We start from the raw sequence: 18,441 nt of genomic DNA, 5'->3' as shown, positions 1-18,441 counted from the left end.
TCATAGTGGAATCTCTATGAAGACTTATACTCCCTCCGTTCCGAATTACTTGTCGCACGTATGGATGTATCTAGATATATTTTAGTTCTAGATACATCCATTTCAGCGACGAGTGATTTGGAACGGAGGGAGTATTTAGGAATGTAGGTAGTATAATGAAAAGTAAAGTGAAAAGTGACATCTATGGACAACCTGATGTAATAGACATGCACCTTAATTCCACATGAAACAAGGATATAATACGCTGAGTTTACTTGCGTTGGCCGGGGGTATCAGCTTTTTTATCATTTCAATTTCTCTTGGGTTTTTGATAAAGCTAACTTTTTTTTGTTTTTTTTTTAAGAAAAAGGTGAAACTGGTTTATGGGAGCATTCCCGGTCCGGAAGGCCGTCGAAGCTCTTATCCACGACCACTTGGAACCCGGCCCAGCCCAACAGTAGCCTAACGAGCAACCTCGTTCCAATTATGGTCCGCTCTTCCACTCCCGAGTCCCGAGTCTAGCCAGAGCTGGCAACTAGCGGCGAATCCCCATTCTCCGGCGAGCGGCGGCGAGCACCCCCCCCCCCCCCACCCCCCCCCACCCCACCCCCCCCCCCCCCCCCCCCCCACCCAGCCCCCGCTGCTTCCTGCAGCATCCAGATCCCCGTCCCGCTGCCTCACCTCTGCAGCCTCGCTACTACTTGCCTCCTCGCCGACCGCGCTCGCCGACGACCGGATCCAACCATTACGCGGTGAGCTCCTGTTCCTCTCCTCCGGGCTAATGCCGCATGTTGGTGCTGAGTGTTGTTTCTGACCCCGAGCTCGTGCAGATGCAGCCTGGCTCTCACCGCCGTCCATTCCGTCACGCTGGATTCCCCTCCCCCTAGCTGGTGAGCCATCCTGTAAACTGACGCATTTCCCTTATCCTATCGTCTTGGTCTGCGAAATGAGGTCGCGGTTTGGAGCATATGATATCATGTCTGATGAGCTCGTTTCTGTTGGTCAGTCGCACTTCGGATGGATACGGTGATATTATTGATTTGCCCTGCCTTACCTAGCACCTGTCTCAACTTTTAACGGCGCCTGACATGTTCCTAAGATTATAGATCCTGAAGCTATATTTTGTTTCTCATTGCGCATTGTAACAACAGATGTATCATTTTTTAATTATTGCCGACTTATTGTGAAATGAATTGTGAAGTAATCATGGAAAAATTATAGGAATTTTATTATTACATATAACTAGTAGATATGTAGCAGTACCCCGGGTCAGCCAAATGGTGAATCCTCGTGATACCGTTCAGCCTAGGCCATAAGCCCATACTAAAATCTGCTTCACAATTTTCCTTGTTTGCAAATTCTGGTGTAAACCGCAAAAGCATTGCTAGAAGGGGCTCAACAAAAAAAATTAGTCATTGTTTTTAGTGTGAAAGTTGGATAGTAGTATTTCAGTTCAAATGACATCGATGATTCTACATCCATATTTCCAGTATGGATTCAGTGTTTACCATTTATCAAGTTCTGATCTCAGCTTTGATCCGTTAATTTTCTCAGCTTTCGTTAATCGTTAAAGTATGGATATCACTACTTCTTGGACTTTTGCATAAACAGTAAGTTTCTCAGTTTTACATCATCTATTTTCTTCTCTTTTGATGTAGATATAAGTTCATCTGCTAGATAAGCCCAAAGGAGATATGGAACCTCGGCAGGGGATGACCACGACCGTACTAACTGATGATTTGGTGGTGGAGATCTTGTCTCGTTTACCGCTGAAGTCTTTTTGCCGTTTCAAATGTGTCTCCAAGTCTTGGCTTGCCTTCTCATCTGATCTGCACTACCGCCAGAAGCTCCCCAGAACTCCCGTCGGTCTCCTGTACCAAAAAAGAGAGCATGACACTGGCATCCATCTTGCGGGACTTACCTCAAGTGACAGGGATATTGACTCAACACTTAGCTTTGTGCAATGTTATGAGCATCCCTTAGAGCTTAAGGATTGCAGCAATGGCCTACTTCTTTGTTATCATGGTGGTATGCCCTCGAAAGAAGTTTCTGATGCCATCGTGTGCAATCCAGCAACTCAAGAGTGGATGGCACTTCCAGATACTGAACCTGGACCAGCCGTCTGTTATGCCAGTTACAAGTTGTGTTTTGATCCATTGTGGTCTCAATACTTCTACGTCTTCAAATTTGAGTCAAGTCCAAGTGGTAGATATGACACTGAAGTTAAGGTATTTTTCTCTGAGCATTTGACATGGTCTAATTGTCTATGGGAAACTTCAGATATATTTTTTGGCGATTCACTCTTCGTAAATGGGGTGTTGTATGTGGAGCACTTATGGAGGCATTACCTTCTGGCACTCGATGCATCTGACACATGCGCACAGCAGCTCAATCATAGGACCATTCAGTTGCCAGGGTTTCCATATGGACCAGATCAGAGGTTTTATTGCTTTGACGGGCGTCTTTGGCAGTCATCTGGGGTCCTATGCTATGCACAACAAGAATTAGATGGTTGTTTCATCCGAATTTGGAGTTTGGAAGGATCTGATAGGTGGGTGGTGAAGCATCGTCTAAATATGAACAATGTATTTGGGAGGGACATAATGCTCCATACTAACAATGAAGGATTATGGTACTTTGATTATGAAATCCTGGCATTTGACTTGGAGAGAGAGCTAGTTTACCTTGCTGACACAGTTGCTGATAATAAGATCATCTCATATAGCATCAGTACTGGAAAGGGCTCGCAGATTCTAAACATTCCAAGGTTTGTTGACCTCTATCGAAGTCTACTCTACGTGCCATACTATGGCAAGTTTCCAGCTTCTGTGCTTCAGGGAGCTCAAGACAAATGTTAGAATATTTACCCTATGAATGCTTTAATCTCTAGGTATCTTTTGTGCACTAGCTGTACCAACCGGTTGTTATGCATGTAGCGGATTGTTGGCTTCGTTATGTATTATGTTCATCTAATTGGCACTTGTCATTTCTCCTATTAACTCTGGTCTTGCTTATACTGGCCTAATGTGGGAAAACTGCAGAGCATATTCCTATGTCTGTTGATGTTATGAAGCTTTCTATGCAAGGACGTGTGAGACTCTGTGAGATTTCTATACAATGGCTGGGAGAACTCCTGTAATTTTGCCATGCTTCAGTCTCTTTGGTATAGCAGCTAACGCTCATATATTTGATTGATTTACTAGAAAAGCTAATTCTTCTGTCATAGCAAAGTCGAGTAGGATCCGCCTTGCGGCCTTGCTGACAGTGCGGAGGTTCGGAATCCGTCCAAGGAGTTTGGTCATGGTATCCTACTGAGCCCCTTCAGTCAAGGATTGTGGCATGGCCGGTGACTGCAGCATAGGAGAGGAACCTGATGCTCTGTTTATGGACAATGAACATCTGCATGTTCTCCTGCATGTCCAATTTGGTGTTACCCGTTTAACTACTGATCCATTGTCTATCCACGCAGGATAGTGTTGCCACCAGCGGCATGCCGCAGCTCTCAAACTAACCAATTTCATGAGACACAGTTGCTGACACCCTGAAGTCTATTATTGTGAGAACCCTGAAAGTCTTGGTCACTGATGCAGCTAACACTAACTGGAACATCACCTTTTGCTGATTCCTTTCGCAACAACAAAAATGATATATTGGCAGAATCTTATTTATGAGATGCCTTAACCTGCGGGGAAGTCGATCATGTCATCATCTGGCCCCATTCAACGTCTTGGAAGTGGACTGGGATCAGGTGACTTGCTTCTTGGCAGTCACGCTGTAACATGCGGCTGTAAGAGCATCTCCAGCCAAGCCCCCCCCCCCCCCCCCCCCCCCGCGAATTTTTAGCGCCAGTGGCCGAAAATCAGCCCAATCACTCCCCCAGGACCTCATTTAGCATCGGTGGCCGAAAATCGGCCCAGTCGCTCCCCCGGGACCTCATTTAGCGCCGGTTTGGGGCAAATCCAGAGCGGGCAATCCCGACCCGAACCCAAGCGCCCGGGTGTCGCCTGGGGGCGTCAGCAGAAGCGAAAAGGGGCGTGGGGCCTCTCTGTCAGCGAGAGGAGGCCCTTTTCCTGCCGTTTCCTCCCGCTTCCCCCATCGGCTTCCCTCTCATTGTCCATTCCTCCCGCCAAACTCTGTCTCCTCTCTTCCAAGCTGGTCGCCATGTCGCCAAAGAAGTACGTGTTCCCCCGCGCCGCGACGGATACCACAGCCGCCGCCATCGCCCAGCCGAAGCAGAGGGCGCCGCCGTCCAAGCCCCCGGGCATGAGCAACGCCGACTGGAAGGCGGAAGTGCAGCGCCGAGAGGCCGTCACCGCCGATAGGCGCAACAGGGCCAAGAAGGCCCGGGAGAGGGCGGCACTTGCAGCCGCGGAGCAGGCGGAGCGCTCGACGGCCGAACAAGCCGAGGCGGCTCATGCAGGGATGATGAATCCACCTGGCGGCCACGGCCCGCACGCGGCCTGGAGCCAGCAAAGCGTCGGATCTCCGGCCGACTTCTCGTCGTCGCCACACCCATGGAGCACGCCGTCGCCGGGCTATGCTAACAGCGACGTCCACGGTGGTTTCAACCCCAACATCACCTTCCCCCATGGGCGCCCGGTCCAGCGCACGCCCTCGCCCGCGTTCGCCAGCGTGCAGTACCTGTTGGAAATATGCCCTAGAGGCAATAATAAAAGCATTATTATTATATTTCTTTGTTCATGATAATTGTCTTTATTCATGCTATAACTGTATTATCCGGAAATCGTAATACACGTGTGAATACATAGACCATAATATGTCCCTAGTAAGCCTCTAGTTGACTAGCTCGTTGATCAACAGATAGTCATGATTTCCTGGCTATGGACATTGGATGTCATTGATAACGGGATCACATCATTAGGATAATGATGTGATGGACAAGACCCAATCCTAAGCATAGCGTGAGATCGTGTAGTTCGTTTGCTAGAGCTTTTCTAATGTCAAGTATCTCTTCCTTTGACCATGAGAGCGTGTAACTCCTGGATACCGTAGGAGTGCTTTGGGTGTATCAAACGTCACAACGTAACTGGGTGACTATAAAGGTGCACTACAGGTAACTCCGAAAGTATCTATTGTTTTATGCGGATCGAGACTGGGATTTGTCACTCCGTATGACGGAGAGATATCACTGGGCCCACTTGGTAATGCATCATCATAATGAGCTCAAAGTGACCAAGTGTCTGGTCACGGGATCATGCATTACGGTACGAGTAAAGTGACTTGCCGGTAACGAGATTGAACAAGGTATTGGGATACCGACGATCGAGTCTCGGGCAAGTAACATACCGATTGACAAAGGGAATTGTATACGGGGTTGATTAAATCCTCGACATCGTGGTTCATCCGATGAGATCATCGTGGAGCATGTGGGAGCCAACATGGGTATCCAGATCCCGTTGTTGGTTATTGACCGGAGAGCGATCTCGGTCATGTCTACATGTCTCCCGAACCCGTAGGGTCTACACACTTAAGGTTCAGTGACGCTAGGGTTGTAGGGATATGTATATGCAGTAACCCGAATGTTGTTCGGAGTCCCGGATGAGATCCCGGACGTCACGAGGAGTTCCAGAATGGTCCGGAGGTAAAGATTTATATATGGGAAGTCCTGTTTCGGGCATCGGGACAAGTTTCGGGGTTATCGGTATTGTACCGGGACCACCGGAAGGGTCCCGGGGGTCCACCGGGTGGGGCCACCTATCCCGGGGGGGCCACATGGGCTGTAGGGGGTGTGCCTTGGCCTACATGGGCCAAGGGCACCAGCCCCAAGAGGCCCATGCGCCAAGAGAAGAAAAAAAGGGGAGAGTCCTAAAGGGGGAAGGCACCTCCGAGGTGCCTTGGGGAGGATGGACTCCTCCCCCCCTTTGGCCGCACCCTTCCTTGGAGGAAGGGGCAAGGGCTGCGCCTCCCCCTCTCCCTTGGCCCTATATATAGTGGGGAAAAGGAGGAGCAAAACCACCACAGGCCTTTGGTTTGCCTCCTTCTCCCTCTCCAACACCTCCTCCTCCTCCATAGTGCTTGGCGTAGCCCTGCCGGAGTACTGCAGCTCCATCAACACCACGCCGTCGTGCTGCTGCTGGTGCCATCTCCCTCAACCTCTCCTCCCCCTTGCTGGATCAAGAAGGAGGAGACGTGGCTGTTCCTTACGTGTGTTGAACGCGGAGGTGCCGTCCGTTCGGTGCTAGGATCTCCGGTGATTTGGATCACGTCGTGTTCGACTACATCATCCCCGTTCCTTGAACGCTTCCGCTCGCGATCTACAAAGGTATGTAGATGTATCTAATCACTCGTTGTTAGATGAACTCATAGATGGATCTTGGTGAAACCGTAGGAAAATTTTTGTTTTCTGCAACGTTCTCCAACAGTGGCATCATGAGCTAGGTCTATGCGTAGTTCTTCTTGCACGAGTAGAACACAATTTGTTGTGGGCGTAGATTTGTCAACTTTCTTGCCGCTACTAGTCTTATCTTGCTTCAGCGGTATTGTGGGATGAAGCGGCCCGGACCAACCTTACACGTACGCTTACGTGAGACCGGTTCCACCGACTAACATGCACAAGTTGCATAAGGTGGCTGGCGGGTGTCTGTCTCTCCTACTTTAGTTGAAGCGGATTCGATGAAAAGGGTCCTTATGAAGGGTAAATAGAAGTTGACAAATCACGTTGTGGTTTCACGTAGGTAAGAAAACGTTCTTGCTAGAACCCTACTTCAGCCACGTAAAACATGCAACAACAATTAGAGGACGTCTAACTTGTTTTTGCAGCAAGTGCTTTGTGATATGATATGGCCAAAGTTGTGATGAATGATGAATGATCTATATGTCATGTATGAGATGTTCATGCTATTGTAATAGAAATCACGACTTGCATGTCGATGAGTATGACAACCGGCAGGAGCCATAGGAGTTGTCTTTATTTTTTGTATGACCTGCGTGTCATTGAAGAACGCCATGTAAACTACTTTACTTTATTACTAAACGCGTTAGTCATAGAAGTAGAAGTAGTCGTTGGCGTGACAACTTCATGAAGACACGATGATGGAGATCATGATGATGGAGATCATGGTGTCATGCCAGTGACAAGATGATCATGGAGCCCCGAAGATGAAGATCAAAGGAGCTATATGATATTGGCCATATCATGTCACTACTTTATATAATTGCATGTGATGTTTATTATGTTTTATGCATCTTGTTTACTTAGGACGACGGTAGTAAATAAGATGATCCCTTACAAAAATTTCAAGAAGTGTTCTCCCCTAACTGTGCACCGTTGCTACAGTTCGTCGTTTCGAAGCACCACGTGTTAATCGGGTGTGATAGATCCTTACGTTCACATACAACGGGTGTAAGAAGTTTTACACATGCAAAAACACTTAGGGTTAACTTGACGAGCCTAGCATGTGAAGACATAGCCTCGGAACACAAAGACCGAAAGGTCGAACACGAGTCGTATGGAAGATACGATCAACATGAAGATGTTCACCGGCGATGACTAGTCCGTCTCACGTGTTAATCGGACATGGCCTAGTCGACTCGGATCGTGTAACACTTAGATGACTAGAGGGATGTCTAATCTGAGTGGGAGTTTATTAATAATTTGATTAGATGAACTTAATTATCATGAACTTAGTCTAAAATCTTTACAATATGTCTTGTAGATCAAATGGCCAATGTAGTATTCAATTTCAACGCGTTCCTAGAGAAAACCAAGCTGAAAGACGATGGCAGCAACTATACGGACTGGGTCCGGAACCTGAGGATCATCCTCATAGCTGCCAAGAAAGATTATGTCCTACAAGCACTGCTGGGTGACGCACCTGTCCTCCCTGCAGAACAAGACGTTATGAACGCTTGGCAGGCACGTTCCGATGACTACTCCCTCGTTCAGTGCGGCATGCTTTACAGCTTAGAGCCGGGGCTCCAAAAGCGTTTTGAGAGACATGGAGCATATGAGATGTTCGAAGAGCTGAAAATGGTTTTCCAAGCTCATGCCCGGGTCGAGAGATATGAAGTCTCCGACAAATTCTTCAGCTGTAAGATGGAGGAAAATAGTTCTGTCAGTGAGCACATACTCACTATGTCTGGGTTACATAACCGCTTGACTCCGCTGGGAGTTAATCTCCCGGATGATGCGGTCATTGACAGAATCCTCCAGTCGCTTCCACCAAGCTACAAGAGCTTTGTGATGAACTTCAATATGCAGGGGATGGAAAAGACCATTCCTGAAGTATTTGCTATACTGAAATCAGCAGAGGTAGAAGTGAAGAAGGAACATCAAGTGTTGATGGTCAATAAAACCACTAAGTTCAAGAAGGGAAAGGGTAAAAAGAACTTCAAGAAGGACGGCAAGGTAGTTGCCGCGCCCAGCAAGCAAGCTGTCGGGAAGAAGCCAAAGAATGGACCCAAACCCGAGACTGAGTGCTTTTATTGCAAGGAAAGTGGTCACTGGAAGCGGAACTGCCCCAAATACTTAGCGGACAAGAAGGCCGGCAAAACCAAAGGTATATTTGATATACATGTAATTGATGTGTACCTTACCAGTAATTGTAGTAACTCCTGGGTATTTGATACCGGTGTCGTTGCTCATATTTGTAACTCACCGCAGGAGCTGCGGAATAAACGAAAACTGGATAGGGACGAGGTGACGATGCGCGTCGGGAATGGTTCCAAGGTCGATGTGATCGCCGTCGGCACGCTACCTCTACATTTACCTACGGGATTAGTTATAAACCTCAATAATTGTTATTTAGTGCCAAGTTTGAGCATGAACATTGTATCAGAATCTCGTTTAATATGAGATGGCTACTCATTTAAATCTGAGAATAATGGTTGTTCTATTTATATGAGAGATATGTTTTATGGTCATGCTCTGATAGTCAATGGTTTATTCTTAATGAATCTCGAGCGTATTACTACACATGTTCATAGTGTGAGTACCAAAAGATATAAAGTTGATAACGATAGTCCCACATACTTGTGGCACTGCCGCCTTGGTCACATAGCTGTCAAACGCATGAAGATGCTCCATGCAGATGGACTTTTAGAGTCTCTTGATTATGAATCATTTGACACGTGCGAACCATGCCTCATGGGAAAAATGACCAAGACTCCGTTCTCAGGAACAATGGAGCGAGCAACCAACTTATTGGAAATCATACATACTGATGTGTGCGGTCCAATGAGTGTTGAGGCTCGCGGTGGCTATCATTATGTTCTCACCCTCACTGATGACTTGAGTAGATATGGGTATGTCTACTTAATGAAACACAAGTCTGAAACCTTTGAAAAGTTCAAGGAATTTCAGAGTGAGGTTGAAAATCAACGTGACAGGAAAATCAAGTTTCTACGATCAGATCGTGGAGGAGAATACTTGAGTCACGAATTTGGCACACACTTAAGAAAATGTGGAATAGTTTCACAACTCACGCCGCCTGGAACACCTCAGCGTAATGGTGTGTCCGAACGTCGTAATCGCACTCTATTAGATATGGTGCGATCTATGATGTCTCTTACCGATTTACCGCTATCTTTTTGGGGCTATGCTTTAGAGACTGCCGCATTCACTTTAAATAGGGCTCCGTCGAAATCCGTTGAGACGACACCATATGAATTATGGTTTGGGAAGAAACCTAAGCTGTCGTTTCTAAAAGTTTGGGGATGCGATGCTTATGTCAAGAAACTTCAACCTGAAAAGCTCGAACCCAAGTCGGAAAAATGCGTCTTCATAGGATACCCTAAAGAAACTTATGGGTATACCTTCTACCTCAGATCCGAAGGCAAGATCTTTGTTGCCAAGAATGGGTCCTTTCTGGAGAAAGAGTTTCTCTCGAAAGAAGTAAGTGGGAGGAAAGTAGAGCTTGATGAAGTATTACCTCCTGAACCGGAAAATGGCGCAACTCAAGAAAATGTTCCTGAGGTGCCTGCACCGGTTAGAGAGGAAGTTAATGATCAAGATACTTCTGATCAAGCTCCTACTGAAATTCGAAGGTCCACAAGGACACGTTCCACACCAGAGTGGTACGGCAACCCTGTCTTGGAAATCATGTTGTTAGACAACAGTGAACCTTCGAACTATGAAGAAGCAATGGCGGACCCGGATTCCGACAAATGGCTAGAAGCCATGAAATCCGAGATAGGATCCATGTATGAAAACGAAGTATGGATTTTGACTGACTTGCCCGTAGAACGGCGAGCCATAGAAAATAAATGGATCTTTAAGAAGAAGACAGACGCGGATGGTAATGTGACCATCTATAAAGCTCGGCTTGTCGCTAAGGGTTATCGACAAGTTCAAGGGGTTGACTACGATGAGACTTTCTCACCGGTAGCGAAGCTGAAGTCCGTCCGAATCATGTTAGCAATTGCCGCATTTTATGATTATGAAATTTGGCAAATGGACGTCAAAACGGCATTCCTTAATGGTTTCCTTAAGGAAGAATTGTATATGATGCAGCCGGAAGGTTTTGTCGATCCTAAAAATGCTGACAAGGTGTGCAGGCTCCAACGCTCGATTTATGGGCTGGTGCAAGCATCTCGGAGTTGGAACATTCGTTTTGATGAGATGATCAAAGCGTTTGGGTTTACACAGACTTATGGAGAAGCCTGTGTTTACAAGAAAGTGAGTGGGAGCTCTATAGCATTTCTCATACTATATGTAGATGACATACTTTTGATGGGAAATGATATAGAACTTTTGGACAGCATTAAGGCCTACTTGAATAAGAGTTTTTCAATGAAGGACCTTGGAGAAGCTGCTTATATATTAGGCATCAAGATCTATAGGGATAGATCGAGACACCTCATAGGTCTTTCACAAAGCACATATCTTGATAAGATTTTGAAGAAGTTCAAAATGGATCAGTCCAAGAAAGGGTTCTTGCCTGTTTTGCAAGGTGTGAAATTGAGCTCAGCTCAATGTCCGACCACGGCAGAAGATATAGAAGAGATGAGTGTCATCCCCTATGCCTCAGCCATAGGTTCTATTATGTATGCCATGCTGTGTATCAGACCTGATGTAAACCTTGCCGTAAGTTTGGTAGGAAGGTACCAAAGTAATCCCGGCAAGGAACACTGGACAGCGGTCAAGAATATCCTGAAGTACCTGAAAAGGACTAATGAAATGTTTCTCGTTTATGGAGGTGACGAAGAGCTCGTCGTAAAGGGTTACGTCGATGCTAGCTTCAACACAGATCTGGATGACTCTAAGTCACAAACCGGATACGTGTATATTTTGAATGGTGGGGCAGTAAGCTTGTGCAGTTGCAAGCAGAGCGTCGTGGCGGGATCTACATGTGAAGCGGAGTACATGGCAGCCTCGGAGGCAGCACATGAAGCAATTTGGATGAAGGAGTTCATCACCGACCTAGGAGTCATACCCAATGCGTCGGGGCCGATCAAGCTCTTCTGTGACAACACTGGAGCTATTGCACTTGCCAAGGAGCCCAGGTTTCACAAGAAGACAAGGCACATCAAGCGTCACTTCAACTCCATTCGTGAAAATGTTCAAGATGGAGACATAGAGATTTGTAAAGTACATACGGACCTGAATGTAGCGGATCCGTTGACTAAACCTCTCCCTAGAGCAAAACATGATCAACACCAGAATTCCATGGGTGTTCGATTCATCACAATGTAACTAGATTATTGACTCTAGTGCAAGTGGGAGACTGTTGAAAATATGCCCTAGAGGCAATAATAAAAGCATTATTATTATATTTCTTTGTTCATGATAATTGTCTTTATTCATGCTATAACCATATTATCCGGAAATCGTAATACACGTGTGAATACATAGACCATAATATGTCCCTAGTAAGCCTCTAGTTGACTAGCTCGTTGATCAACAGATAGTCATGATTTCCTGGCTATGGACATTGGATGTCATTGATAACGGGATCACATCATTAGGATAATGATGTGATGGACAAGACCCAATCCTAAGCATAGCGTGAGATCGTGTAGTTCATTTGCTAGAGCTTTTCTAATGTCAAGTATCTCTTCCTTTGACCATGAGAGCGTGTAACTCCTGGATACCGTAGGAGTGCTTTGGGTGTATCAAACGTCACAACGTAACTGGGTGACTATAAAGGTGCACTACAGGTATCTCCGAAAGTATCTATTGTTTTATGCGGATCGAGACTGGGATTTGTCACTCCGTATGACGGAGAGATATCACTGGGCCCACTCGGTAATGCATCATCATAATGAGCTCAAAGTGACCAAGTGTCTGGTCACGGGATCATGCATTACGGTACGAGTAAAGTGACTTGCCGGTAACGAGATTGAACAAGGTATTGGGATACCGACGATCGAGTCTCGGGCAAGTAACATACTGATTGACAAAGGGAATTGTATACGGGGTTGATTAAATCCTCGACATCATGGTTCATCCGATGAGATCATCGTGGAGCATGTGGGAGCCAACATGGGTATCCAGATCCCGCTGTTGGTTATTGACCGGAGAGCGATCTCGGTCATGTCTACATGTCTCCCGAACCCGTAGGGTCTACACACTTAAGGTTCAGTGACGCTAGGGTTGTAGGGATATGTATATGCAGTAACCCAAAGGTTGTTCGGAGTCCCGGATGAGATCTCGGACGTCACGAGGAGTTCCGGAATGGTCCGGAGGTAAAGATTTATATATGGGAAGTCCTGTTTCGGGCATCGGGACAAGTTTCGGGGTTATCGGTATTGTACCGGGACCACCGGAAGGGTCCCGGGGGTCCACCGGGTGGGGCCACCTATCCCGGGGGGGCACATGGGCTGTAGGGGGTGTGCCTTGGCCTACATGGGCCAAGGGCACCAGCCCAAAGAGGTCCATGCGCCAAGAGAAGAAAAAAAGGGGAGAGTCCTAAAGGGGGAAGGCACCTCCAAGGTGCCTTGGGGAGGATGGACTCCTCCCCCCCTTTGGCCGCACCCTTCCTTGGAGGAAGGGGCAAGGGCTGCGCCTCCCCCTCTCCCTTGGCCCTATATATAGTGGGGAAAAGGAGGAGCAAAACCACCCAGGCCTTTGGTTTGCCTCCTTCTCCCTCTCCAACACCTCCTCCTCCTCCATAGTGCTTGGCGTAGCCCTGCCGGAGTACTGCAGCTCCATCAACACCACGCCGTCGTGCTGCTGCTGGTGCCATCTCCCTCAACCTCTCCTCCTCCCTTGCTGGATCAAGAAGGAGGAGACGTGGCTGTTCCGTACGTGTGTTGAACGCGGAGGTGCCGTCCGTTCGGTGCTAGGATCTCCGGTGATTTGGATGACGTCATGTTCGACTACATCATCCCCGTTCTTTGAATGCTTCCGCTCGCGATCTACAAAGGTATGTAGATGTATCTAATCACTCGTTGTTAGATGAACTCATAGATGGATCTTGGTGAAACCGTAGGAAATTTTTTGTTTTCTGCAACGTTCTCCAACAGTACCCTCCATACACGTACTCGTCACCGGACTACGCCGCCTCCCTGACGCCACTTCTCCGTCGCGGCCTCTACTCGCAAGCCTCCTCCTCGTCGCATCTTGGCGACGCCGACGCGACAGAGGCCGACATGGAAGACATCATCGCAGCCGGCTCGGCTGCCGCCGCCGCTTCCCCTGGGTTCACTACCTAAGACGGCTCGATTTATCTCGACGACATGGACGGCGAGCTCGACTACGGCGAGCAAGAGCCGGAGGAGGAGGAGGAGGAGGAGGAGGAGGAGGAGGAAGAGGAAGAGCCGGCGCGGACGAGGAAAGGCAAGAAGAAGAAGAAGAAGAAGAAGAAGAAGAAGAAGAAGAAGAAGAAGAAGAAGAAGAAGAAGAAGAAGAAAGGGGCGGCCAAGACCGGCGAGCCGCGCATCAAGTGGGCGACCAAGGAAGATGAGTGCCTCGCCGAAGCGTGGAAAGTTATCTGCCTCGACCCGATCACCGGCACGAACCAGAAAATCGACACATATTGGTACCGCATAAAGGCTGAGTTCGACGAGCGCAAGCTCGTCGACCCCTACTCAAAAGCGTCCACATGCAGCGGGGGTCGAAGGCGATGGGGAACCATTTGGGGCTCATCCAAACAGCGTGCGACAAATGGCATGGGATCGTCGAGGAGGTCGCAGCTCGCCCGGAGAGCAGCACCAGCGTCGAGGATCAGGTACAGCACGCCGCCCTCTCCCTATTCCTCTCGCCATGCACGCGCCCATTTGCACGCCCGCGTCGACTGATGCTCGCTCTTCGCCGCAGCTGTTGCGCATGTTCGCCATGTACCGCGACGACAACAGTGACCAAGAGTTCAAGTACCTCCACGTCTTCAAACGGATCGACAAGTGCGAGAAGTGGGCGGATATCCGGTGCACCCTCGTCAAGGCCAAGGAGACGTATAAGCTGGACGCGCCGACACCGGGCGCGGCCGACGGGCGCCCGGACGGCAACAAAGGGGCCAAGAAGGTGAAACACGCTGAGTCGGCTGCCGCACGCGTGCAAGAGTCCATCGAGCATTGCCTCGCCGACGCCAAGACCAGGGCTGCCCAGCGAGAAGAGAAATCTGAGGCGCGGTGGGCTGCTTTGACGACGAACAACGCCGTCAAACTCGACTTGCTCCGGACCAACGTTGCCACGAAGCTCAAAGCTCAAGACGCCAAGAAGAGGAACAACGACCTGGCTTTCTTGATGGGCGGCGCTGACATGCTCCAGAGCGGCGACGAGAAGCTCAAGGCGTGGTTCCTGGTGGAGCGCGGCCTCATCCTGAACTAGATACCGGCGACTCCAACGCCGACGCCAACGCCACCGCCCAGCCCGACTGATGATGCATCCGCGACGCCCAGCAGCACAGAAGCCGCGCCGACTAGTCCAGAAGCCGTGCCGACTCCTCCCAGCCCGCGCACGCAGATGACGACACCGGAGGGCGACCTCGATGTTTGATGCATTCCATTCGCGTCCTTCCTTTTTTTGTGCGCCGAACTATTGGCTATCCTTTCATTTGATCGCTGAACTGTGGCACTGATCGCTGAACTATTGCGATGATCGCCGGATCAGGCCTTTTTTTGAAGCGGGAACGATCAAGTTTGAATATGGGGCACATGGCTGGGGCCCTGGGGGGCGGCACCTGGGGGCGTGGCTGGGGCCTTAGTTGCCCCCAGGGTCTAAAAATCGCCGGGTGGATGCACGAAAAGGCGTCGGCCTATGCACTGGAGGGCCGAACGAGTGGAGATACTCTAAATCCAACGTTCATTGAAGGCCAAAGACGGCCCAGACTTCAGCGATTTAAGTCAACCATAAATCAATCTCTAGAAAAAGAAAAGAACAAAAACTCAGCAAGATCAGGCACACAAAGCTACATATGTTGGACTTACAGGCGCATGTTACAGCGTGACTGCCAAGAGGCAAGTCACCTGATCCTAGTCCACTTCCAAGACGTTGAATGGGGCTAGATGATGACATGATCGGAAATAGAGATTCCTCTTAAAAGTAAGAAAATTCAAAAAATACGCGTTAGGCTGTGGGACATGTGCCATCCAGTGACCGAATTTGTAAGCACAATGGCTATTTTCAATCTCCTAGGCATCCGGATGTCCCCGATAAAAATCTCCTAGGCATCCAAATTGGACTGTAAACATGTTATTTTCAATCTTGCGCCACCGCACCTCACTTGCTGGATTCCAAGCCGCTCGCATATCAATTTTTTTTTTGAGGGATCGCCGCTCGCATATCAGAGTAGTAGTAGAGAGCTGAGGCAAATATAAAAACGAGAGGGACTAGGCCCAGCCCAGTAAGAGGCTCTCTTTCTTCCTTTGCCCTAGCGAGCAGCCTCGGCCCAAATGTGATCCCACTCTCTCCCAATCTGGACAACTAGCGGCGAATCCCCATTCTCCGGCGAGCCGCGGCGAGGCCCTTCTCCGGCACGACCGCTGCTTGCTGCAGCGTCAAGCTCCCCGTACTGCCGCCTCACCTCCGCAGCCTCGTTCCGGTTGCTGCCTGGCCGACCGCACTCGCCGACGACCGGAAGCAACCATTACGCGGTGAGCTCCCGTTCCTCTTCCTCTCCTCGGTGCCTACGCCGCATGTTTGTCCTCGTGTGCGGTTTCTGAATTCTGATCCGAGCTCGTTGCAGATGCAACCTGGATCTCACCGCCGTCTGTTCCGCCGTCCCTCGCCCTAGCTGGTGAGTCCGCTTTTCCCCTCGTCCTGTCGCCTTCATTCCGCGAAAGGAAGTCGCCGTTTGGAGCATATATATGAATATATGATCTGATATCTGATGAAAAACTCGCAGTAATTTCATTGTTTGCACATAGGAGTAGATAGCAGTATCCCTGTGTCATTCAACCGGTGAATCCCCGTGACCCTCTCAGCATAGGCCATGAGCCCATACGAAAATATGCTTCAGAACTTTACTCGTTTGCAAATTCTGGTGTGAATAAACCACGAAAGTATTGTAAGAAGGGGACCAACAACAAAAAACAGTCATGGTTTTTAGTGTGAAAGTTGGATACTATTTCTGTGCAATGACATCGATGATTCTACATCCATATTTCCAGTATGGAGTCAATGATTACCATTTATCAAGTGCTGATCTGAGCTTCCGTTAATCGTTAAATTATGGGTATCACTATTTCTTCCACTTCTGCATAAACAGTAAGTTTCTCAGTTTTATATCATCTATTTTCTTCTCTTTTGATGTAGATATAAGTTCATCTGCTAGATAAGCTCAAAGGAGATATAGAACCTCGGCAGGGGATGACCACAGCTGTACTAACTGATGACCTAGTGGTGGAGATATTGTCTGGGCTGCCGCTTAAGTCTTTTTGCCGTTTCAAATGTGTCTCCAAGTCTTGGATTGCCTTCTCATCTGATCCGCACTACCGCCAGAAGCTCCCCAGACCTCCCGTCGGTCTCCTGTACCAAAAAAGAGAGCATGACCCTGCCATCCATCTTGCGGGCCTTCCCTCAAGTGACAGGGATATTGACACAACACTTAGCTTTGTGCCATGTTATGAGCATCCCTTAAAGCTTCAGGATTGCAGCAATGGCTTACTTCTTTGTTATCATGGTGATACGTACTATAAAGAAATTTCTGACGCGATCGTGTGCAATCCAGCAACTAAAGAGTGGATGGCACTTCCAGATACTGAACCTGGACTAGCCGTCTCATTTTCTGTTCTCAGGTTGTGTTTTGATCCATTATGGTCTCAACACTTCTATGTCTTCAAATTTGAGTCAAGTTCGAGCCCAAATGGTGGATATGACACTGAAGTTAAGGTATTTTTCTCCGAGGATTCCACATGGTCTAGTTGTCTTTGGGAAACTAGTGATGCATTTACTGGTGCTTGGCTCTTCGTAAATGGGGTGTTGTATGTGGAGCACTTATGGAGGCATTACCTTCTGGCAGTCGATGCACCTGACACATGCACACAGCAGCTCAATCATAGGACCATTCAGTTGCCAGGGTTTCCATATGGAGTAGATCAGATGTTTTATTGCTTTGACGGGCGTCTTTGGCAGTCATCTGGAGTCTTATGCTATGCACAACAAGAATTGGATGGTTGCATGATCCGAATTTGGAGTTTGGAAGAATCTGATAGGTGGGTGGTGAAGCATCGTCTAAATATGAACAATGTATTTGGGAGGGACATAATGCTCCATACTAACAATGAAGGATTATGGTACTTTGATTATGAAATCCTGGCATTTGACTTGGAGAGAGAGCTAGTTTTCCTTGCTGACACAATTGCTGATAATAAGATCATCTCATATAGCATCAGTACTGGAAAGGGCTCGCAGATTCTAAACATTCCAAGGTTTGTTGACCTCTATCGAAGTCTACTCTACGTGCCATACTATGGCAAGTTTCCAGCTTCTGTGCTTCAGGGAGCTCAAGACAAATGTTAGAATATTTACCCGATGGATGATGTAATCTCTAGGTATCTTTTGTGCGCTAGCTGTGCCAAACAGCCGTTATGTATGTTCATCTAATTGTCACTTCTCATTTCTCCTGTTAACACTGGTCTTACTTATGCTAGTATAATTTAGGAAACCTGCATAGTAACATGAAGCTTTGGGTAAAAGGATGTGTGATGCAGTGTGTGCTTTCTATACAATGGCTGGGAGCACTCTTGTAATCTTGCCAGGTTTCAGTCTCTCGGCATAGCAGCAGCCAGCTCTCATATGTTAGGTTGTTACCAAATGAGCTAATGTTTCAGTCATCGTGAAGTCCAGTAGGACCCCCCTTGCCGAGACAGTGCGGAGATTCGAGCAGCTAGCATGCTTCGCCGATGAGTTCTTCAGGTACAGTTCGGAGGCCATCCAAGGAGTTTGGTCATGGTATCCTCCTTCAATATTCCTACGGATTCCCTACTTGCAGGCAAGGATGCCCTCCTCTTGCTTCATCCATTCGCTGGTGGCATGGTCTGTGACCACAGCTTCTTGAGCATACTGACATCATGGACATTCCATTGATCCATCGCCTATGTCATCGGCTATTCTTGGACTGT

The 18,441-nt window shown here is 48.1% G+C and overlaps 1 protein-coding gene across 2 annotated transcripts; it reads left to right on the top strand.

Moving 5' to 3' along the window:
- The first annotated feature begins 595 nt into the window (after positions 1–595).
- On the top strand, positions 596–3,118 carry LOC123113851 (putative F-box protein At1g32420). 2 transcript variants are annotated; one of them, XM_044535167.1, is made up of 3 exons: positions 596–731; positions 810–869; positions 1,638–3,118. In XM_044535167.1, exon 3 carries the CDS (start codon positions 1,674–1,676, stop codon positions 2,835–2,837), a length of 1,164 nt encoding a protein of 387 aa, XP_044391102.1. In that variant the 5' UTR covers positions 596–731; positions 810–869; positions 1,638–1,673; the 3' UTR covers positions 2,838–3,118. The 2 variants fall into 2 exon arrangements, with proteins under 2 accessions (XP_044391102.1, XP_044391103.1); XM_044535168.1 differs by having other exon boundaries at positions 621–731; positions 816–869.
- Positions 3,119–18,441: the final 15,323 nt, after the last annotated feature.

This window comes from Triticum aestivum, chromosome 5B, assembly GCF_018294505.1.
Source record: "Triticum aestivum cultivar Chinese Spring chromosome 5B, IWGSC CS RefSeq v2.1, whole genome shotgun sequence".
Taxonomy (NCBI): domain Eukaryota; kingdom Viridiplantae; phylum Streptophyta; class Magnoliopsida; order Poales; family Poaceae; genus Triticum; species Triticum aestivum.
Note: the sequence above shows the minus strand (reverse complement) of the source record. Positions and strands in the feature narration are given on the sequence as shown.